The 24,664-nt window shown below is 36.2% G+C and overlaps 1 protein-coding gene across 1 annotated transcript in view; it reads left to right on the forward strand.

The window, feature by feature from the left end:
- XRN1 (5'-3' exoribonuclease 1) overlaps positions 1-24,664 on the forward strand; it is a 143,322-nt gene that overhangs the window by 3,280 nt on the left and 115,378 nt on the right. The window contains exons 2-13 of the mRNA XM_008067302.1: positions 8,001-8,233; positions 13,091-13,188; positions 14,473-14,582; positions 14,683-14,793; positions 16,343-16,425; positions 18,685-18,772; positions 18,856-19,024; positions 19,782-19,849; positions 20,163-20,300; positions 22,635-22,701; positions 22,897-23,002; positions 24,569-24,658. Of these exons, the coding sequence (XP_008065493.1) occupies positions 8,001-8,233; positions 13,091-13,188; positions 14,473-14,582; positions 14,683-14,793; positions 16,343-16,425; positions 18,685-18,772; positions 18,856-19,024; positions 19,782-19,849; positions 20,163-20,300; positions 22,635-22,701; positions 22,897-23,002; positions 24,569-24,658 (1,361 nt within the window). The remainder of the gene's footprint in view (positions 1-8,000; positions 8,234-13,090; positions 13,189-14,472; positions 14,583-14,682; positions 14,794-16,342; positions 16,426-18,684; positions 18,773-18,855; positions 19,025-19,781; positions 19,850-20,162; positions 20,301-22,634; positions 22,702-22,896; positions 23,003-24,568; positions 24,659-24,664) is intronic.

A 24,664-nucleotide genomic window follows, 5' to 3' on the forward strand; every position in this document is an offset into this window, starting at 1 on the left:
AGTATTCCAATAAAATTACTGAACTTTAACGAAAAAGAAGAGGCCTGGTGATTTCACCTGAGAATCCCCAAGTTGGAAGCAATGTGTTTCTTCCTGTTAATGTCCTCCCAATAATTGAAGGGAAAAAAAGACAAATGAGGATAGCTTTATAAATCTAAAACTTTGCTTGTAACCAGATTGTTCCATTTCATTGGAAACTAGTTGCTGGTTTTGTTGTAGAGTCCATAGCACCATAACTAGAGAAGGGAAGGGAGAACAATTCCAGAAACATTCTTTTTTTTTTTTTTTTTTTTTTTTGAGTTGGCGTGTCACTCTGTCACCCAGGCTGGAGGAGCACATTCATGGTCACTCCAGCTTCGACCTGCTGGGCTCAGGCGATCCTTCCGCCTCAGCCTTCCAAATAGCCGGAACTACAGGTGCAACCTACCACAACTGGCTAATTTTATTTTTATTTTTATTGTAGAGATGAGGTCTTGCCAAGTCGGCCAGACTGGTCTTTAACCCGTGGGCTCAGGCAATCCTCTCACATCAGCCTCCCAAAGTGCTGGGATTACAGGCTTGAGCCACCACGTCCGACCCCAGAGACATTCTTTCAAATAATAACCATTTTGCCTCTAGCACCAATTCATTCTTTACATATCTTCAGACTTTGGAGCTTACAGCTTATAAGGATTTGTGACAAGGTACATCAGTTCCAGCTTATGATGCAGTATTCTGGGTTTGTTTTCGGCTGTCTTGTTCTAGCCATCAGTAACAAACCCATTTTCTTCCTTCTATAAATGTGTGTTTGTCTAATGCCTCCCATTCTCATTCTTTTTTGAGGGGAGAGGAGGGATATATGTGTCGTTGTCATAGAATGTTGTCTAGAATTTCTATGACTTCGTTGTCATAGAATTTGGAGAAAGGAGAGAAGGTAAACACTTAACCTTTGATCTGTCTTCTTTATAAAACAGAGGTCATACAACTAACATTGTGAACTCTTTGGACATATGCAATTCTCTTAGTGATTATAATCCAGCACAGTGCCATTAAAATAACTAAGATTTATTAAGTGCTTTCTGTGTACTAGGTGTCGTTTTAAGTGCTTTACATGCATTCACTTATTTAAACAGAAATTCTAGCAGCTGAGAAAATGGAGTCATAAAAAGATTGAGTTATCGAAAGTCATTACATAGTTAATATAAGTGTTAGAGCTTCATCTGAACTCAAGCAGAATTGCTCTAGAGCAGTGTTTTGTTTTGCTTTATTGCCCCTCTTCTAGGAAGCTCTTTAGACTTTTTTTTCTAAGCACTCCCCCACTTCATGAAATTTTAATACCACATATAGTCTGTACATGTACTATGAGTGCTTTATTGTATAACACACACACAACCATTTTGGCCCCCTTGGAAATGAATGATATTGTTGCTACTGATAATGCATTATCTAGAGCCTGCACTTTAAAAAAAGTTGGTTTAAAATATACATCACAAGCTTTACTGTTTTAACCATTTTCAAATGTATAATTGTGTAATGTTAAGTGAATTCACACTGTTGTGCTAAGACTCCACTTTTAAAATGAACCTTCTGTGCACTATGCTAAAAAATGCTTCTTGGGGCTGGACTTGGTGGCTCAACCTGTAATCCCAGCACTTTGGGAGGCCGAGACAAGTGGATTGCCTGAGCCCACGGGTTCAGGACCAGTGCAGGAAACTTGGTGAGACCTCGTCTCTACAATAAATTAAGAATTTGCCAGGTGTGGTAGCGCGTGCCTGTAGTTTCGGCTACTTGGAAGGCTGAGGTGGAAGGATCGCCTGAGCCCAGCAGGTAGACGCTGGAGTGGCTGTGAGTGTACCACTGCAGTCCAGTCTGGGTGACAGAGTGAGATTCTAACTAAAAAAAAAAAAAAAATGCTTTTTGGTTACGAAAACCTAAGATTTCACATTATAGGGAACATAAACTGGCATTTTCATTGTAAAGAGTTTGCTCTTGTATAGGGAGCTTATCTGTCTTATTCTTTACTATATTCACTGTATCACCATTCCTTCCCAGTCCTTAACATAATGGGTATTCAATAAATATGTATTGACTGAATTAATTTATTAGCAATAGCATATTATATAACATGTAAAACATCGTTTACAGAATGTATATTAAAATAAATGGTATATTTGCATGTTGTAAAACTTTTTAAATGAATTAAAGCAACAAAATCTTGGGGTTGTTTAAAATTAATAGGATTAAAGAACTGGAAAAGAATAAACAGCTCTTTTAATCAGTCAAATAGGCATTCTTTGTCTTTATGTAAGAGGCATGTGCAACAAACCTAAGTAGGATACAAAGTTAGACCTACACAAAGAAACTGGTGTTTTGAGAAAAATAGATACTAAAGTATTAACACTTAACCACATTTGAAAGTAGTATAAATACATATTCAAAGTGATTGGCATAGGCTACATGTGCTAGCACATTCAGTGAAGGGAAGGCTTTATTTGTTTATTAATCTATTCATTAAATTTTTTTATTTGCTACTTTGTATCAGGCAGTGTGCTGAAACTTCTAAAGATGACCACATCAGAGACCTTGCTCTGAGGGCCTCAAAGTTTAGTAGGGGAGGGGTCACGTACTCTTAAGCATTCAGCAAAAATGTATTTAGCACCTAATAGTGTACCAGGATTTCTGTTGAATCTGAAGCCAGATTTGAAAAACAAAGAGTAAAATAGTGAAAGCTAACATCTAGAGAATGTTTAATTGCTTTGCTAGGTGAAGTAGAAGAGGTGTGTGTAAGTGCAAGATATGTTGCATAAAGAAGGGGGTGTCATCTCCTCATAGGTGGGTAAGGGAAAGCCGGGCAAAGGTGTTTAAGTGGAATCTTGAAGCAGGAGGAGTCAAAATCTAGAAGTCTGGTGGAAGGAGGAGCAGGAAGGAGAGAAAAGCATTTCCAGAAGTAAGAACAGCATCTGTGAAGTCACAGAGATTTCAAACAGTTCAGCAATTTGAGAGCTCTCCAAGTAATTTACTATAGTGAGCTTATAAAATATATGTAGAAACAGAAAAGAACATGGGAATAGTGGGGAAAAAATAACCAAATTATTCAGGATCTTTTGTTGTTTAGTTATTTTTTTTTTTTGAGTTGGAGTCTCACGCTGTCACCCAGACTGGAGTGCAGTGGCATGCTCCCGGCCACCACAGCCTCAACTCGCTGGGCTCCGGCAATTCTTCCGCCTTAGCCTTCCAAGTAGCTGGAATTACAGGCATGCACCACCACGCGCCCTGCTAATTTTTTGATTTATTGTAGAGATGAGGTCTCACCAAGTTGCCCAGGTGAATCTCAAACCCGCGGGTTCGGGCAATCCATTCACCTCAGCCTCCCAAAGCCCGGGATTTCAGGCTGAGCCACCGAGCCCGGCCTATTCAGGATCTTTTATTAAGGACCTGTAGTATCTACAGGTTTAAGTAAGGAAACTACATGAACAGATTTTGAAAAGTGGTTTTAGAAAAATGGCTCAGCTGTGGTGAGGGAGAAAATTGGAATCATCAGTCCAGTTAGAAAACTGAGGACATGAACCAATGCAGGAGATCTGGGGATGGAGAAGAAAGTGAGACTACCTAAAACAATAGGAATGGATATGATTTTAGAAATGTTTTGGATGTTAAATTTTTTTAAAATTTTTTTTTTGAGTTGTAATCTCACTCTGTTGCCCGGCCACTGCAGCCTCGACCTGCTGGACTCCGGCGATCCTTCCGCCTCAGCCTTCCAAGTAGCTGGAACTACAGGCGCACGCTACCACGCCTGGCTGATTTTTTTTTTTTATTATTGTAGAAATGAAGTCTCGCTGCCCAGGCGGGTCTCGAACCCACGGGCTCAGGCAATCCACTCACCTCAGCCTCCCAAAGGCGCGGGATTATAGGCTGAGCCACCAAGGCCGGCTTGGATGTTAAATTAAAATATAAAATGCCTCAGAAACTAATTAGATGAGGGATTGGAGTAGGAGGAAAGTATAAAATTACTTTGAAATTTCTAACTTGTAGATGTAATAACTCTGGGAGAAGAAACTACATTATCAGTAATCTCTTTGTATGGGGCAAAATTCTGCAGTTTCTTACTTTATACAACACACTAGCCAATGATTACTTAAATCATTCTGTGTCTTTCTCACTAATATGAAACCCAAAATAATTTTTCTAAAGGGAAAATCATAGTGGATTTTTAAAGTTATGAATTAATATGTGCTTATTATTTTCAAAATTCAGATTAATACAGAAAGATGTAAAAACTATTATATAATCTAGAGGAACGTAAGAGGCTTTCATAATTCAGGGTTAACCTCTAGTAATGTCTACTTTCTATATATGCCCACATTTTTCTGTGCAGGTATATATGTAAATAAATATTTTCTATAAATAGGATAATAATATACCTGCTGGCTGGGCATGGTGACTCATATCATAATCTCAGGTCTTTGGGAGGCTGAGGCAGAAGGATTGCTTGAGCCCAGGAGTTCAAGAATAGTCTAGGCAACATAGTGAGGCCTCTTCTCTACAAAAAAATTTTTAAAAAATTAGCCAAGCATGGTGGCACATGCCTGTAGTCCCAGCTATGGTGAGGCTGATGCAGAAAGAGTGCCCAAACCCAGGAGATAGAGGCTACAGTGAGCTGTGAGTGTACTACTGTACTCCAACCTGGGCGACAGAAGGAGACCTCAACTCAAAAAAAAAAAACAAAAACCCTGCTGTTTTATACCCTACTTTCATCACTTTGCTATATATATTATGCACATTATTCCGTGCCAAATATGAATCTGTGTAATAATTTGTAACGGCTCTGTTGTATTCCATTGTATGACTATGCTGTCGTCAATTTTCTGTTTTTATTTTTTCTGAACAACACTGCCATGAATATTTTTGTACTTACATTTTTATAAGTTAATCATTTTTTATTATTTTTCAGGATGAATTTCCAATAGTAGAAATCCTGTCTCTAAAATATACATTTCAGATTTAATGTATACTTTTAGATTAGTTAAACCAGTTTATTTTCCCCTCCCAGACTGTTGGGTACAAATCTCATTTTTCTTTTCTAACTCTGTGACTTTCCTCTTCTCTAAGATGGGAATGCTAAGTATTTATCTTTTAAGACTGTTATAATAAAGTGATAGAGTGAATGTAAATATTTAGCCTGATGTTTGTTACCTAATAAGTACATAATAAATGCCAGCTGTTGCTTTTAATAATATATGAAATAGGCATTTTTCCAAAACCTTTTCAGTATTGGGTGACAACAGTCTCTGTAGTCCTTACTAAGATGTAGGGAAAATGATGTATCATTTTAATTTGAAATTTTGGTTTGGCAGACATTTTTTGTATGCTTATTAGACTTTTGTGTAATTCTCTTTTGAATGGCTTTGCATTTTCTATGATTACTTTAGCATTTTCTATGATTACCTTAGCATTTTGCTCTTTTTCTTATATTTGAAAATTTTTTCATATATTAGGGATGTTGACTCCATCTTAATTTGCAAACATTTCCCTACACTATGTCATTTTTAATTGAATTTGTTCATGGTACTTTTTTTTTAACACTGTAGATTTAAAACAATGCATTTTTAGATAGCCAACTCCACCATTTGTTTGCTGTATGATTTCTGGCTTTTCCTACCCTAACAGTAAAATGTATAATCCTTCTATAATTTATTTTATTAGAAAGATGAAATTTTGTTTTGTCTCCAGATAGTTAAGTAGATACCCTATCTCTTTGAAATGCTTCTTATGGACTAAATTTTTATATATACTTGGACTGTTCCAAAGTGGTTCAATCAAACTGTCTGTTTTATAACTTTTAATTCATCTAAGGCAAATTTCCTTCTGTACTCTTCGTTTTAATATTTTTCCTGGCTATGATTGCAAATTTATTCTCTTGAGGAAACTTTGGAATCATTTTATTAAATACTCCTTCACACACAAAAAAATCACATTGAGCCAGGCTCGGTGGCTCAGCCTGTAATCCCGTGCCTTTGGGAGTCTGAGGTGAGTGGATTGCCTGAGCCCGCAGGTTCAAGACCCGCCTGGGCAGCGAGACCTCATCTCTACAATAAATAAAAAAATTAGCCGGGCATGGTAGCGCACACCTGTAGTTCCAGCTACTTGGACGGCAGAGGCGGAAGGATCGCTGAAGCCCAGCAGGTCGAGGCTGCAGTGGCCCGGAGCAGCCACTGCACTCCAGTCTGGGTGACAGAGTGAGACTCCAACTCAAAAAAAAAAATCACATTGAAATATTGGGAGTTTTTCAGATTTTTAAAAAACAAATAGTAAATCGTAAATGCAATTTTTAAATCTCATGATTAGCTGGATCTGGTGGCTCAAGCCTGTAATCCCAGCACTTTGGGAGGCCAAGACAAGAGGATTGTCTGAGCCCAGGAGTTCAAGACCAGCCTGGGCAACTTGGTGAGACCTCGTTTCTACAATATATATATTTTTAAAAATTAGCCAGGAGTGGTAGTGCACACCTGTAGTTCCAGCTACTTGGAAGAGGTGAAAGGATTGCTGGAGCCTACCAGGTTGATGCTGGAGTGGCAGTGGCCACTCCCAGACTATTGGGAGCCTGGGTGACAGAGTAAGACTCTGACTTAAAAAAAAAAAAAAAGTCTCATGATTACAATTGTGATTTTAGTTGGACCTGTCTGTTATTCTGTTAGAACATTTAAAAATATGTATGTTGTTTAGTATAATACAGTATATTATGTTTTCATGTTGTTCGTTGAATCAAAGACCTAAAGTTTCCCCCACCCAAACCCAAAAGCATGCCATTTTCTCAATACTAGGACAGTGTATTGTTACCTGTACATGTTGTAAGACTTGAATCACTTTCAGAAGTGATTTTTGTTACATTTATACAAGGAAAGCCCATTTGGTTTCTATGTTTGAAAATTCAAAGTAATTTTCTTTAGTATATAAGACAGACTCTATTCTAAAGTTCCTTGATTATACTAGATATCATAACTATTTAGTTGTGTTCATTTCAGTTTCTTGTCGGTGTTCCATTTACTTGCTCACAAGCATTTAAATAGCGGAAAAATAAATGAGAGCCAGAGCCATTATGATGTTTTTATCAAAACAGGTGCCTGTTAGTCAAACTTTAGAAATTACTGAATCCACATATCACAAACAAGACATCAGTTTTCCAGGTTTCATAAATCTCTTGACATAATCTAAGCTTTTAAAAATCAATATAACTAATAGGTGACTATGTTTCAGTGAAACTAAATATACAGCAGGACTTTTTTTTTTTAGTTGGAGTCTCACTCTGTCACCCAGCCTAGAGTGCAGTGGCCGCTCCTGGCCACCGCAGCCTCGACCTGCTGGGCTCCGGTGATCCTTCCGCCTCAGCCTTCCAAGTAGCTGGAACTACAGGTGCGTGCTACCACGCCCGGCTCATTTTTTGATTTATTGTAGAGATGAAGTCTCACCAAGTTGCCCAGGTAGTTCTCGAACCCGTGGGCTCAGGCAATCCACTCACCTCAACCTCCCAAGGTGCGGGGTTACGGGCTGAGCCACCGAGCCCAGGTATAGTAGGACTTTAAATCATGTGAAACCTTTCAATAACCATGAACAGGCAGTCTTTTGATTTAAATGGGCATTATGTTACCCACAGGAAATTGAAACTTTGAGAAGTTAATGTCAAATAGTAAAAAGGAAAGAAACTAACATTTTGAGTATCAGGCGAACCAAGCACTTTACTTGGTGTTTTCCTGGGATATCTTACTTTGAATAACTAGATAATTTCCTGGCAGTAAATTTGATCAAGCCATTGGTGCATTATATAGCCATATAATATGTCTCTATATTACCATTTTCTCCTGTTTTTTTCTTTACTTTTGTTATTCAACTGTGATTATTAACTCAGTTTTTATATAACTAGAATACCTATATCTTGCTTTTCATCATTGAATAATCACTTTCCCTAATTGCTGTCAATGGTTGATTATAACTAATGATTTCAAGCATTTGTCTTTGTTTTTTAGATTCCTGAATTTGACAACTTGTATCTCGATATGAATGGAATTATACATCAATGCTCCCATCCTAATGATGATGATGTTCACTTCAGAATTTCAGATGATAAAATCTTTACTGATATTTTTCACTACTTGGAGGTGTTGTTTCGCATTATTAAACCTAGGAAGGTATTCTTTATGGCTGTGGATGGTGTGGCTCCTCGAGCAAAAATGAACCAGCAGCGTGGGAGGCGTTTCAGGTAAATCATTTCTGTTTTATTTTAGGATATTATTTAGCTTAATAAAATATATTATTTTACAGATAATTGACTCAACAATCTTCTGTTAATGTTTATTTTCTGCTTAAGTTTCCCCTGAAATGGGAGTATCTCAAACTTATTATGTGGTTTGTTTGAGTTACATATTTATTCTGGTTATGTATTATTAATGTGGCCTACAAGTAATCATTGTAGGCAAAACAGCTTTGTCTTAACGTCATGCAGGAAAACTTCTTTGGAGTCATTGGAGGCTAGCAGTTTTGTCCTGTTATCAAACTCCCTCTTTCTGTTCAGAGCTAAAAGCATTAATAGAATAAGACTTTAAAAGTACTGACAGTAACAGATGAATCTTGGTAATTATGATAATCAATAACTAATCAGGTTATTTCAAGATGTATTTGCCACTCTTTATTGAATACAATGTCATATTTTGTCAAGTAACAAGTTGGTAATTCAAGTGAGGTGTCATTTTTCAAAGCTTATGTTAAATATTATATGAAGTCATTTTTTTGTTCTCTGTTGTAAGGTTTTTAAAGTTCTTATTGATAATTTAGAAATAGTAGTACTGTAGTAGAGCACAGTTCTTATAGTGGTCTCCCTGGGTAACTGCAGAGTCGACTGAAAGAGTATTCTAGTGAGAACATTATTGACATTTAATTTAATTCAACAAATATTTTTTGAATGCCCAGACCCTGGGCTAACTGGCTGATTTTGATTGAGCTTGGGTCCAGATAGGGCAGAAAGGCAAGTGAGATCAGAAGGTGATGATGAACTGTGGGAAGTATAGTCAGTATCACAGGGTGAGTAAGTAGTAGGAAAAGTAAAAGGATGAGAAGAGGTTATACATATAGGACTTTAAAGCCAAAATCCTGGATGTGTGGAACATTTTTAAGTAATGATGTGATCAGGCTGTGTCCCTGTTTATGGGTAGCAGAAGTAAAGCTGAGAACATGGTTAGAATTGAAGGCAAGAAACCCTGAGTCCATAGTGTTCGAGGGGCCATTAGTGTAGTAATCCTTTAATCATAGTGGCAGGTAAAGGAATAGAAATTGCACCTGTGCACCAAGTGTGGATGTCATTAAGGAAGGTGGGAGAGTGCCCTGGAGAAGGCCACCAGTGAGAGGAAGAGAATGGCAAAAAGAACTGATTTGGATACCAAAAAAAGATACTGGAAAGACGGTGAAATCCTTGAAGGCAAGGACCATCTTTTACTAAAATTTAGATTCTCAAGTACCATCCAAGACTTACTTAATCTGAGTCTCTGGTAGTTGAGAAACTTCTGGAACCTGTTTTAACAAATGCCAGTCTCCCTTGGTATTTGTTAAACTAGTTTTTGGGAGCCACTAGCCTAGAAAATCTAGTGTTAAGGAAGGATTTTATAAACCTACTGTATCAGTCAGTGTTCAGTTGCAGGTAAGAGAAAGTATACTAGCTCTTTTAAGCTGAAAGGAGTTAATACAGGGTATTAGGTACTTATTTAAAAAAAACTGCAAAAGTAAAAAGGTGGGGGAATCTAGGTGATCCTTCAGGAATGGCTTCCAAAACAACATGATAGAACTAGCCCACCAGTGACACTACTTTTACCATATTCAGATAGGTGAGGAGTTCAAAGGCCTCTACCAGAATGGGTGACTCCAGGAACTTATTCCTTTAGCTGTGATCCAGGGATTAAGAAGCTACCACCCAGGGCTCTAACAGTGCATCACTTTAGTTACAAGCCAGCAATCAGAAAGCTACCACTGCATCTGTTAGTTCCAGAGCCCTACTGCATCTGCTAGATCTATGCTGAAAAAAACCGAACACCTTATTCCTTGCTTCTCAGAACCTACAAACTACTGAATACTGGAATCTTCTCTGCCATTGCTGAAATTACACACAGACACACACTCCAGAGCCCCAGTGTCTAAACTATCATAAAGAAATCACCACACTTCCACCTTCCAAACCCTTAATGGAGGCATCTAATTGACAAAATCTAAGTCATATCTGGAAACCTAGCTTCATGGAAGCCTGAGAGCTTTCCAACCTCTCTAATACCAGAAGGCAAACTAGAAAGAGAGTGGAATGAAGGTTGAGGGCTAATCCATTATAACTACCAGAAGCATTTATTAAATACTCTCCTGACACTGAGTGTTCCATTTTTCCAGAAATCCCCCTGCTCAACTTGTTGTCATTCTCTACAGTGATACTTTCTCTGTTCATAATCTTTAATTCCTCCTATTTTACTCAATTCTAAATCTGCCTTCTATCTTTTTTCTTCATCATACCAGTAAAATTTTCTTTTCTTTTCTTTTCTTTTTGAGTTGGAGTCTCACTCTGTCACCCAGATTGGAGTGTAGTGGCACGCCTCTGGCAACTGCAGCCTCCACCTGCTGGGCTTCTGCGATCCTTCCGCCTCAGCCTTCCAAGTAGCTGGAATTACAGGCGTGCGCTACCACACCCGGCTAATTTTTTTTTTGATTTATTGTAAAGATGAGTTCTCACCAAGTTGCCCAGGCGAGTCTCGAACCCACGGGCTCAGGCAGTCCACTCACCTCAGCCTCCCAAGGCGCGGGATTACAGGCTGAGCCACCGAGCCCGGCTCAGTAAAATTTTCTTACATGATTATAACTAAATCCAAAGAATGATTCTTTCTTTATCTTTATTTATACACAGCATTTAAACATTCTTTCTTGACCATTCTTTCTTGAACTTCTCCTTTTTCTTGACCTTCACATAACCACATTCTCTCTTTGATTGCACATTCTTGCTCCTTGTCTTCTTCTCTTTCTCTGCTTTTTTTCCTTAAACATTAATGTTTCTTAAGGTTCTGTCCTAGGACCTGAGTGATTCATCCAGTGGCCTTGATTGCTATGTCTGTACTGATCACTTTCTCATGAACCCTCTCTCCTAAATTCCTATATATCCAAATGCCTACTGAATGTCTCCTTATGGGTACTCCAGATATACTTCAGCCTTCAGATACTTAGAACTGAATTCATCCCCTCAAAACAGCCTTTCTTCCATGTTTTCTGTTTCAGTGAATGACAGCACCATCCACCTAGCTTCCTTAACCCAAAAGTCCAAGAATTATTTAGACTTCTCTCTCTTATTCATTTTCCACATCCAAGTCCTCCTTTTTATCCCGTCTCCTAAGTTTGTCACATCTATCTACTTTGATCTTTAATGCCACTATCTCAGCTGTAGACTACCATTGTCTTCATCCAAATTACTTCCATTATCTTACATTGTCCCTGTCTCAAACATTTTCTCTATTTCAACCTGATTAAACATTATGGCTGCTTGATTTTCTGTCTCCCCACTAAAATGTAAAGCTGCAAAGAACAGGAATAATTTCTCTTTGGTTATATCCCAAAGACCTTGTCACACTGAATAGTCATTCATTCAGTCAAAGAAGGACATGGAGTAAAAAGGAAAGAAAACATTACAGAGATTACAAACAAGTTTTTGTTATGTTACAGAGGTAAGGATCACAGCTGTCTTCAATGGGGAAAAAAGAGACTGGAAAGAGAGAGGTTTAATATGAAGAAGAGCTTGTTCATCATAGAAGTTAGAATTCTGTAGGGTACAACAGGTAGAATTAATAGAGCTTCATAACTTGCATGCCTTGTGGTTTACATTGCAAAGGGGTTACAGGAGAAGCCAGACAGAAAGTGGGACACCTGTATTTAAATCTAGACCTGTCTGATTCCTGAGTTCATGTTCTTTCTAGTAAATTATTTTCCCTAAAAAATATGATGATTTGACAATCAATGTCATTAATGTTATTAAGCTTTCATTTTAAATATTTTTAAACTGGGCATGGTGGCTCATCCCTATAATCCCAGTACTTTGGGAGGTCGAGGTGAGAGGATTGCCTGAGCCCATGGGTTCGAGTCCAGCCTGGGCAACTTGGTGAGATTTCATCTCTACAATAAATCAAAAAATTTGCTGGGCATGGTGGCATATACCTGTAGTTCCAGCTACTTGGAAGGCTGAAGCAGAAGGATCACCTGAGTCCAGCAGGCTGAGACTGTCGTGGCCATGATCATGCCACTGCATTCCAGCCTGGGCGACAGTGAGACTCCAACTAAAAAATATATATATATTTTAAGAGGAAACACAAAGACAAACATTACAATTTTTTAATTGTATATTTATATAATATTCTCAGGCTCTTTAAATGATTTGTTTAAGATCATCAAATGAAGCCGGGCTCAGTGGCTCAGCTGCACCTTTGGGAGGCTGAGGTGAGTGAATTGCCTGAGCCCGCGGGTTCGAGACCCGCCTGGGCAGCGAGACCTCATCCCTATAATAAATCAAAAAAATCAGCCAGGCATGGTAGCGCATGCCTGTAATTCCAGCAACTTTGAAGGCTGAGGCAGAAGGATCGCTGGAGCCCAGCAGGTCGAGGCTGCGGCCGGGAGCGGCCACTGCACTCCAGTCTGGGCAACAGAGTGAGACTCCAACTCAAAAAAAAAAAAAAAAAAAAAAGATCATCAAATGATAGTGTTACTAGATGTAGTATATGTAATGAACATTTAAAACTGTACTTTTGATCTTGTTTCTAGAATGATTTGCCATATGTTTGTGACAAGAATTACTTTATAAGTGTTTATAATATTCTCTATGAGTTTTTTACTGTTTACTATTCTTTATCTGAAAAATGTAAATAAACAAAAGCAAACAATTCTGGGGCTTACCTGTGTCAATCATAATTATTTCAAAACTTTTACATGTTTTGAGTCTTATAAGTGATGAATTAGTATTTTAGTTATATAAGCATCTAAATAACAGTTTGTGTTAAGATCTTTACTTTTTTTCCAGAAAGTTTGAGATAATTTTTCCTTAACCTTTAAGGTCAGCAAAGGAGGCAGAAGACAAGATTAAAAAGGCAATAGAAAAGGGAGAAACTCTTCCTACAGAGGCCAGATTTGATTCCAACTGTATTACGCCAGGTAAATTCGTTGAGAGAAAAATTCTGAGAGAATTCAAATATAAATTGAAAACTTATTTTTTCAAATGTACTTTGATTTTCTGTGCTCTGTTTATTTTGGCCTTAGGATTCCATTTACTGAATTTTCCCCCTTGTGTCTGCTCATGAAGTGTTTTGGTCCCCTTGATCATTAGTACTCCTATAAAAACCTACCTGTAGGGATTTTCAGATGTTAATAAGAGCAAATATGGACAGGAATCTCCTGGGTATACAGAATTCCAGACCTAGAAGGAACTTACAAGATCTTTCGATCCGACTTCTGCCATTTATTAATATGAAAACAGACTAAGTGAGTTTGTGGCTTACCGAGTTCATGTAGCTAGCTTGTGCTGTTCAAGATAGAAACTCATTCTCCTAATCCAGAGCACTTGCTACTCTATGTCTCAAAGGGAGTTAAGAGTCCGTGACTTTAAAAATTGTGATAGTGAACATTTGTATACCTAACCCTGAATTGTATCCCACATTTTTAAAATAAAAAAAATTAAAAGAAAAAAAAGATAATTTATCAGTATTATGTGTAATTTAAATTTTATATGTAGCAGCATACTCGTAGAGGGATTGTCTAACATTATTAGCCTTTACTTTGAACAAAAATCTTAAAAATCAACCTTTCTTATAAGTTATTTACTAACAATGGTAATTTTCCCTTTCATTAAGTCCACTAGCCACACATTGCTCAATTTAACAACTAGTTTTATCCTGATTGTGGTTTAGACTATACTGTTTTTGACTATTAACCAGATATTTCTGGGCTTTTCCCAAAACATAATTATTGTAGACTCAATTTCCAAATTAATATTAGTTTTCTAGATTAATAATTTCAGTAGTAATAATAGTTGTTATTATTATTGAAAACCCAATTTAAGCTCATGCCTGAAAAAAAACAACTTTCAGAATCTAGCTGAAGATTAGAAGGTTGAGCTTTGTTACAAAGTCCAAACTCTACACTTATGTGACAATACTTGAAGCACAATTCTGAGACAGTAGTAAAATTCCTTGACTTTCCCTGTGTGACAGTGATTTTATTTAGGATAATTAGTGTGATTTCTGCTATGAAAAGGTACAGCATTACTTATTTTTTCAGTATAAGCAAGAAAGCTGTTGACCTTTTTTGGAGATTCTGTATGTGGTTATTCCCCGGATATGCAGATCTGATTATATGCAGATTTGATTATACATTATCACAGGGAAAACACTGTTTTTATGTCTTTCTCAGATTAACCTTTTTAAAAATTTTTATTTTTAGGAACTGAATTCATGGCCAGGTTACATGAACATCTGAAGTATTTTGTAAATATGAAAATTTCCACAGACAAGTCATGGCAAGGAGTCACCATCTATTTTTCAGGCCATGAGGTTATTATCTTTTTTTTTTATTTAAAGAGTTTTAAAATTTTTATTTAGTATTCTCAAGTATAGCATATTACCACCTTTTTAAAAAAAACTTTATATTTAGACTCCCGGAGAAGGAGAACATAAAATCATGGAATTTATCAGATCCGAGAAAGCAAAGCCAGATCATGATCCAAATACCAGACACTGTCTTTATGGTTTAGATGCCGACTTGGTAGGTATAATGTTTATTGTTATTATAATCTTATGCCATTGTAGGTAAATATCTAAGAGACTTTGTTTTATACCGGAAGCTTACTGGCTATGGCATCATATATTGGAGACAATAATAATTGCTCTTTCTGTCATTATTCAAGCTCTAAAATAATTGGAAAGTGAGCTTTTTTGCCATAGTTTATGATCAGTAGTTCCCTATAGTTAACCTATAGACCTGACTAACTCTAGTGCAATGAATACTCTGCTGAGGTTAGGGAAGGGAGGGCCCTTTTTATCCTAAGCCTAATACATGACTTTTAATACCTCCTTATCTGACAACTCTATGTTCCAAATATTTTTTTTTTCTGAGTTGGAGTCTCACTCCATTGCCCAGGCTGGAGTTCAGTGGCACACTCATGGCTACCCCTGCGTCGACCTGCTAGGCTCCAGCGATCCTTCCACCTCAGCCTTCCAAGTAGCCAGAACTACAGGCGCGCACTACCATGCCCAATTAATTTTTTGATTTATTGTAGAGGTGAGTTCTCACCAAGTTTCCCAGGCTATTCTTGAACCCATGGGCTCAGGCAATCAATCCCCTCACCTTGACCTCCCAAAGTGCTGGGATTATAGGCTTAAGCCACTTTGGCTGGCCCAAATACTTTTACTAGACTTTTCTTTTTAACTTTTTGTTATAGGAAATTTCAAGCATAAACAAAATTAGACAAGGTAGTATAATAAATCTCCTTGTACCTTACATCTGCCTTAAATAATTTTTAATTCCTTTCCCTAATCATCTGTCTCCTCTGTGTCCTGCCCCACTGGGTTATTAAAGCAAGTACTAAACAGCATATCATTTAGTCTTTACATATTTAATAATGTTCTCTAAAGGAAAAGTATTTTTAAAAATATACAACCACAATACCTTTATCCCATATAAAACAGAAATTAACAATCATTGCTTAATATAGAAATAACCAGTTAGTATTATCGTTTCTCTAATCACCTCATAAGTGGTTTCATTTTTTTGTTATTTGACTCAGGATTGAAATAAACAATAAACAGATACATAGAAATTGACTGATATGTCTCAATATGCTTTTGACTTACTCTGAATATTATAATACTATGCAAGAAAATTAAACAGTACTTTTTTTTTCTTCTGAGTTTTCATATCCTGGGTCTATCCTGGCCTCCAAAAGAGCCCTGTGTCCTTTTGTCATAGGAAAGCTGCTTCCTCTACTTTCTAACTCCTTCCTGCATGGCAAATAAAAATGTGTGTAAACCAGGAGAAGGTTTTTGGTATCAGGGGGTGGTAGGAAGTAGGGAAGGGTCAAGACAGTTGTTATAAAGGTCATGAGAGTCTAAGGTGAACATTCATTTCTTAGAAAAGTACACACACTTTATCCCAGTCATGACTTACAAATGGATTATATTTTGGTATTTGAATATTTAATGTGCTAGTTGTTTCATTATTCTTCTATGTCAGAAATGAATTTTATTTCATTGCTTTTATGAACCAAATATTATTAAATGGTAGGATAATAGAAATATTAATTATTTTTCAACAGATTATGCTTGGATTAACAAGTCATGAGGCACATTTTTCTCTCTTAAGAGAAGAAGTTCGATTTGGTGGCAAAAAAACACAGAGGTAAATCATATAGCATGTATGTTGGAAAAAGAACTGAAATTAAGCCTGAATAGTAATTCCTTAACAAATACATGATTTGCAAATATTTTCTCTCATTCCATGGGTTGCCATTTCACTCTCTTGATAGTGTCCTTTGATGTGCAAAAGTTTTTAATTTAGATGGCGTCAGATTCATCTATTTTTTTTATTTTGTTGCCTGTGCTTTTAGTATAACATAGCCAAGAAATTTTTGTTAAATCCAGTGTCACAAAACTTTTTATTATATTTTATTTTCAGATTTTTATAGTTTTAACTGTTGTGGTTAGATGTCTGTTCCATTGTGAGTTGATGTTAGTCTGTGGGGTAAAGTAAGGGTCCAACTTCATTCATTTCCATGAAACTATCCAGTCTTCCCAGCACCATTTGTTGAAAATACTGTTCTTTCTTCTTTGACTGTCTTGGCCCCCTGGTCAAAAATCATTTGACCATACATACATGTTTTTATTTTGGGGGCTCTTTGTTGTATTCTGTTGGTCTGTATGTCTGTCTTCATGTCAGTACCACAATATTTAGATTACTATAACTCTTTAGTAAGTTTTGAAATCGGGAAGAGTGAGACCTCCATCTTTGTTCTTTTTCAGAGTCTCCTGAAATTCCATAGGATTTTTAGGATGGATTTTTTTAATTTTTGTAAAAAAACATAATTGGAATTTTGAAAGGGATTGCATTGAATCTGTAGATCTCTTTGGCCAGTATTTATTTCTTGATGTTCCAATCCATGAACACAGGATGTCTTTCCATTCATTTGTATCTTTAATTTCTTTCTGCAACTTTTTGTAGTTTTCAATGTACAAGTCTTTTGGCTCCTTGGTTAACTTTATTTTTAAAGTATCTTATTCTTTTGGATGCTATTGTGGATGGAATTGTTTTCTTAATTTCCTTTTGGGATGGTTTTGTGTGTTGATCATAGACACTGCAGCTGTGCTGAATTGGCTTTGTAACTTTAGTAGTTTTTTGTGGAGGTTTTTTTAATGTATAGAACCATACTGTCCATAAATAGATATAATTTTACGTTTTTCTTTTCAATATGGATGCATTTTATTTATTTTGCTTGTCTAAGTGTTCTGGCCAGAACTTTCAGAGAAGTGTTGAATAGCTGTGGTGAAGTGACATTTGATCTTAGGAGGAAAAGCTTTTAGTCTTTCACTATTGAATATAATGTAATCTGTGCATTTTCGTAAATACCCTTTATCATACTAAGGAAGTTCACTTTTATTCTTGGTCTGCTGAGTATTTTTATCATGAAACAATGTTGAATATTGTTGAATGCTTTTTCTGAAAAATGATCATGTAGGATTTTTTCCCATTTCATTCTTTTAACATGGTATGTTACACTGATTGATTTTCTTATCTTGAACTATCTTTACATTCCCAGAATAAATCCCACTTGAACATGGTACATAATACTTTTAATATGCTATTGTCCCCTTATATTTTTACTTGTAGTTAAACTATAGACAAACAGCCAGGAATATAGACCCCTTTACCAATCAAGGGAAAGATAAGAGGAAGAAGTGATACTGCTTCACCATTACTGTGCTGCAGTAGATATAAAAGTATATTTTCACTTATCCGTGTGTATCCTTTCTGCTGATGGCCAACCTTAAATGGGCCAGATCTCATTGGTTTATTACTTCTATTATATGTTATTTAGGGCTTCTTAATTCTGAGAATTCTTCCACAGAAAGCATAATGTAAACCAATTGTTTTAAACTTTATCATGTTTTATCTATTATAATTATATTTTTATCTTTATATTACCCTGCAACTTTCATATAACTTGCATCCCTTAATTTTTAAGTCAGTTATCTTCTAATAATAATTCTAAGCTTTGCTATATATTTTCAACTTGGACATTAAGAAAATATAATTTGGCTGGGCTCGGTGGCTCAGCCTGTAATCCACGCTTTGGGAGACCGAGGTGAGTGAATTGACTGAGCCCGCGGGTTCGAGACCTGCCTGGGCAACTTGGCGAGACCTCATCGCTACAATAAATCAAAAAAATTAGCCGGGCGTGGTAGCGCGCGCCTGTAGTTCCAGCTACTTGGAAGGCTGAGGCGGATGGATCGCCGGAGCCCAGCAGGTCGAGGCTGTGGTGGCCGGGAGCGGCCATTGCACTCCAGTCTGGGTGACAGAGTGAGACTCCAACTCAAAAAAAAAAAAAAAAGAAAAGAAAAGAAAATATAATTCACTCTGTCTTGATCATCTGACTTATTGCAGGGTATGTGCTCCAGAGGAAACCACATTTCATCTTCTACATTTGTCTTTAATGAGAGAATATATTGACTATGAGTTTTCAGTATTAAAAGTAAGTATTAATGTAGCCATGGACCAAGGATTTGTATGCAGAAATTTCCATTAGATTTTACTTTGTTCTCCATTTTACCATAGGAAAAGATTACATTTAAATATGATATTGAAAGGATAATAGATGATTGGATTTTGATGGGATTTCTTGTTGGCAACGATTTTATCCCTCATCTACCTCATTTACATATTAGTCATGATGCACTGCCTCTTCTTTATGGAACATATATTGCCATCCTGCCAGAACTTGGGGGTAAGAAAAATTTAATACTCACTCAAGGCTGCTTAATTTAGCGCCGACTTACCCTAAAAATGTCACTCAGCTTATTAACATGCACAGCTAAAGTAGAAAAAGCATTGAGAGTTTCTTTTAATACAAGATGCTAAGCTCTGAGGTTGTTTTCATTAATTCACAAAAAAAGAAAGTGAACATAGTTGAACAACCTCACTTACTGATACCTAACTAATCTTTGCCTTTAATTTCTTAAAACTAGCAAAACTTATTGGTTTCACTTAACTCCTTTCATATTTAAGTATAGAAATTCAATATTTCTGAATATCTATGCATCAGAGTATTTAATATGAAGGAAAGAGTTTTCAACTAAAATGGAAAACTGACTTAAAGAGTGATACACTGAATAAGACAGATAACAGTAGCAGAACATTAGTCCATTTCTTGTTAGCATATCAAATTGAATGATCTAGTTAGGTTCAAGAACATATTTGATTTAATTAATCATTACCAAATATTGTTGGAAATGTGGGAGGGTGATTATTATGTGAACCTGAAAGTTTTTATATTTTGCTGCATTAGTTACATATCGTATATTATGGTAGCATAGAGTTCATAGAAACAAGGGCTAGTTTACATATAGTCCAACACTAAGTGCTTTTTCTTTATTATTATTGTGGAATGTTAACATTCAGCATTTTGTGGAAAGAATTTTGTAGAATTGTTTAGAAAAAATAATGTCAGTTTTTAGTACAAATTAAGATTTTGTTCCTTCTAGGTTATATTAATGAAAGTGGACATCTCAACTTACCTCGATTTGAGAAATACCTTGTGAAACTATCAGATGTAAGTGACTAGAAGTTTTTGTTTTCCTGTCCCAGAGTAGCTATGAATCATTGGTAACCACATAATACCAGAAAAAAAGGGTTTTATGATGCTATTCCATTTACTTATTCAGTTTAAATAGTTTTACCTAAGTTAATGTTATTTTTATTTACTTTTTGTTTATAATTTTTAGAGTAACAAATGAGGTCCTCATGCATGTAAAACAGTGACATGCTCCAATTTTCTGTACCCCAGAAGTATCACTGTTAGATATTGGTTTGTATTCCAGACATACTGAAATTATTTTTAAGTGAATTTAAATATTTCTGTACAGTTTGATCGGGAACACTTCAGTGAAGTTTTTGTGGACCTAAAGTGGTTTGAAAGCAAAATTGGTAATAAGTACCTCAATGAAGCAGCAGGTGTTGCAGCAGAAGAAGCCAAGAACTACAAGGAAAAGAAAAAATTAAAGGTGTCCATTTTTTAAGGTGTCCTTTCATTGTTTTAGCTGTAAAGGTAAAACTGATATTCCTTGTTTCTCATTTTCCTTCTTGTGATTTTGGGGTTTCTTCATTTTATTTTCATTTCTTCTCCATAGGCATTTAAGAAATTGTTTTGGTTTCTTTTTCTCTATTAGATTCTGTCATTAAATCTGATCCTTAAAAGTCATTTTCTTATTTTTACCATTGAAGAACATTGTGTGTTCTTTGTTCTTCCATTCTATTTAAAATTGTGGAAAACATTTCCAAATACAAGAGCCCAGAAAATGAATTACTTTTAAAAGGCAATTATTTAAAACATGTTATTTAAAAACAATGAGCTAATTTTCAAAAGATGAATATTTATACTATCTTTTGTTATGAGGCATTAATTAGATCAGTTATTTTTTTCTCTAGAAAGAATTTATATTTAAAAAATCATATGAAATACAGTAGGCTAGGCTAAGAATAATTAATAGTGCAATATCTAATAAATGTTATGCACTTAATAAATGAGTAATAGAATCAGTTAGAATATACTAGTGTCCTAGAAAGCATCTTTAATAAGCTCCAAAGAATGTCTTAGGTTAACCTGAAAATTAAACCTTTTCTGAAAATCTCCTCAGCCTTTCCATAATTACTTGTACTCTCTTTGCTATACTGGTTCTATTTAGGTTTAAACCTAATAACTCTTGCACCAACTATCCTGAGTTTTGCTAACATAGTCCTTCTAATTACTTAGCTTTTCCTCAGTGGAACTTGGCAACATTCAGTCTGTATTCCACTGTTTTTTTCTCCTAAGAAAACAGGCTCTGTAACTTTTGGGGAACCTGAACACACAAAACTTGCCTGTCAGTAATGCCTGGCTCCCCTTGCCTCAGCTCAGTCTTTAAACTTCACCTGTCTTCCAGCCATACACGGCTAACATTACAGACACTGTGCAGGAATAGCCCAGGCATAGGAAGTTGGTCGAGAGCATAGATTGGATGAAGAAAATAAAATGATGATAAGGGAGTAGAAGGACTAGAGGGAGTTAGTGGCAGTAGGCAGATAATCAGAGAATAGAGAAGAGAAAAACAGATCACAGGGAGAAAAACAGATGGGCACAGTGTGAAGGATGTCATAAAATGGAAGAAATATAGAAAAGCAAAAAGGTTGCATGAAATAGAAATGAAGAAGTAGAAGATAGATAACAGTCTTACGAATGGCAGGATCCAGAGATACAGAAAATCAGTAACATTTGTAACCATTGAATTCAAGCATAAAGAAATAGACCCTGTTAAAGTAGCTCAGAATTTGATGTATAGAAATGTTAAAATCAGCCGGGCATTGTGGCTCACACCTGTAATTCCAGCACTTTGGAAGGTCAAGGCGAGAGAATTTCTTGAGCCCACAAGTTCTGCAGAACTGCTAAACTGGTACTTACAGGAAGTTCATAGTAATTTGAAAAGATGCTTATAATATAGTACTAAGTACAAATGTTAAGTACATAGTAAGACCTTGTCTCTACAAAAAATAAAAAATAAAAAAAACTATCTGGGCATGGTAGTGCATGCCTCTAGTCCCAGCTACAAGGGAGGCTGAGGTGAGAGGATTGCTTGAGCCCAAGAATTCAAGGCTGCATTTAGCCATGATCATGCCACTGCACTACAGCCTGGGTGACAAGAGTGAAACCTCTATTGAAAAAAAAAGTTAAAATTGACAAAGGATAAAAGGATTTGATATTGACTCTGTAGTTTTCTTTAAGTAAATGAAATAGTTCTGAAGTATTTTTTTTCTTGGAACACATATATAACTAAATATATTTTTTTGTTATGTTGGTGAGAATTACTTTTTATATACCTCTGAAAGGCCTAAGTGCTACATAATGAAAATGTATAGCCTTAGAACACAAACAATGAGAACACTTAAATAATGTATAAATGTACATTTGAGAATCATTTCAGTTATTTTTAGAATTTTTACAATTTCCCTGTTGAATGTTTCACTTTGAAATATATCTTGCCAGCTGGGCACAGTGGCTCATGCCTGTAATCCCAGCACTTTGGGAGGCAGAGGTGAGAGGATTGCCTGAGCCTGCAGGTTCAAGACCAGCCAGGGCAACATGGTGAGACCTTGTCTCTACAATAAGTATTCGCGCATGCCTGTAGTTCCAGCTACGTGGAAGCTGGATCACCTAAACCCAGCAGTTTGAGACTGCAGTGGTCATGAGCAGCGTGCCACTGCACCCCAGCCTGGGCAACAGAGTGAGACTCTGACTCAAAAAAGAAAAGAAAAGAAAAGAAATATATTTTGCCATTCATGTTACATTGATTTATAATTTACAGAGCCAGGAAAATGCTGCATGTTGGGCTGCTTTAGACAAAAATGAAGGCGAAGTGGTAGCTTCAAAGGGTGAGTACAAACTATATTTTGATATACCGGTATTATTACTTTGACAGAATAGCTGTTATACCTCTTCTAATATTAAGTGGAACATTTCTATGATAGCTTATAAGCATCAACTGTGATATGCATTTATGAAAGCATTAGGTAGGTAAACAAGATATTCATAATCATCAGTAACTATCTTTCTGGCTTTTTCCTCAGATAATTTAGAAGATGAGACTGAAGATGATGACCTATTTGAGACTGAGTTTAGACAATATAAAAGAACGTATTACATGACGAAGATGGGGGTTGACGTAGTGTCTGAGTATGTATTTTGCCAATGATTTTGCTTTAAAGTAGAAAAAATAAGATTTTGCAGTTCTTCAGTAGTGACAGAAAAAAGGGTTTTTTGGTTTCATGAATAACTGTAGATCTTTTAACTAGGATGGTTTTGGGGATGGTGATATTAATTCTGACACATACTATATTCCTGTGGTAAAGATAGCCAAAGAGAAAATGATCCTGTACACAAGGATGTTTACTGCAAGGCTATTTATAATAAGAAATAAGAAGCCAGACTCGGTGGCTTAGCCTGTAATCCTGCGCTTTGGAAGGCTGAGGTGAGTGGATTGCCTGAGCCTGCGGGTTTGAGACCCACCTGGGTAACTTGGCGGGACCTCATGTCTACAATAAATCAAAAAATTAGCCGGGCGTGATAGCACGCACCTGTAGTTCCAGCTACTTGGAAGGCTGAGGCGGAAGGATCGCCAGAGCCTAGCAGGTCGAGGCTGTGGTGGCTGGGAGCGGCCACTGTGCTCCAGTCTGGGCGACAGAGTGAGACTCCAGCTCAAAAAAAAAGAAATAAAAAATAACCTAAATATCCAATAAGAAGGTTCATCATAATCAGCCTCTGACTCATCATCACTATCACTGTCCTTGTCACCTCTCCCATCCCCAGAATATGCAGAACTGATGAACTGCTACTTGCAGGAAGCTCATAACAATTTGGAAAGATGCTTATAGTATATTGCTAAGTACAGATTGTAAAGGCAGGACACAAAATTATATGTATGGTATCGTCTCATTAATACTTTTTAAAAAACCAAACTGGATATTGGAAAAAAGATTGAGAGAAACATTTCAGAATGTAATTGTAATTGCTATAAGGTGATTTTTAAAAATGCTTTTCTTTATTATGTGGATTTTCAGTAATAAGGAAGTATGTGTTTCATAATAAAAAAGTAAACTATTTCATGTTAAAACCATACCTCCCAGAAAGATGGAAATATGGGATTAAGTGACCATTTTTGACTTTTTTTCTATGACTTTCTTCTCTCTCTCTCTCTCTCTCTCTCGATTTGAAGATTTATTTTACCCAAATTTTAAATGATGATGCTTGGTTTTTGAGAAAGAAGAGATTAGAGTAGAATATTGTTCGGCAGGTATAGCACTTTTCAAAGAGTGTACGAGTTGCTATAACCAGATTTTAAGATCTTCCTGATTTGCTCCTTTAGTTCTCTCAGGTATCCTCCCTTATAAAGAAAATCCCTATCCTTCTCACCATCCCCAATCCCACTATTTAAAAGAGTAAGAGTGTTACTTTGTAAAAGTTTCATTGGGTATATCTTCAAACTTTGAACCAAAGTCATAGTAGATTATCCGAGTAAATATACATAGCAGATTTAACTATTTTCATAATTGGTTTAGGAATTCTGTAAGGCAAATTTTTAAAATATAATTGAGTTCTGATTATAATTTTTAGCTGTAAATTTTAGCTAATTTGTTAAATAAACCATGTGAGCTAAATGTTATATCAGCAAATATACTCTAAAGACACTGGTCTGGCTTCAAAAGATAAAGTTATAATGAAAATATTCCTTCTTATTTTCAGTGACTTTCTGGCTGATCAAGCTGCATGTTATGTTCAGGCAATACAGTGGATTTTGCACTATTATTATCATGGAGTTCAGTCCTGGAGCTGGTGAGA

Source organism: Carlito syrichta, unplaced genomic scaffold (genome assembly GCF_000164805.1).
Source record: "Carlito syrichta isolate Samal-C Ts95f unplaced genomic scaffold, Tarsius_syrichta-2.0.1 Scaffold309473, whole genome shotgun sequence".
In the NCBI taxonomy this organism is placed as follows: Eukaryota; Metazoa; Chordata; class Mammalia; order Primates; family Tarsiidae; genus Carlito; species Carlito syrichta.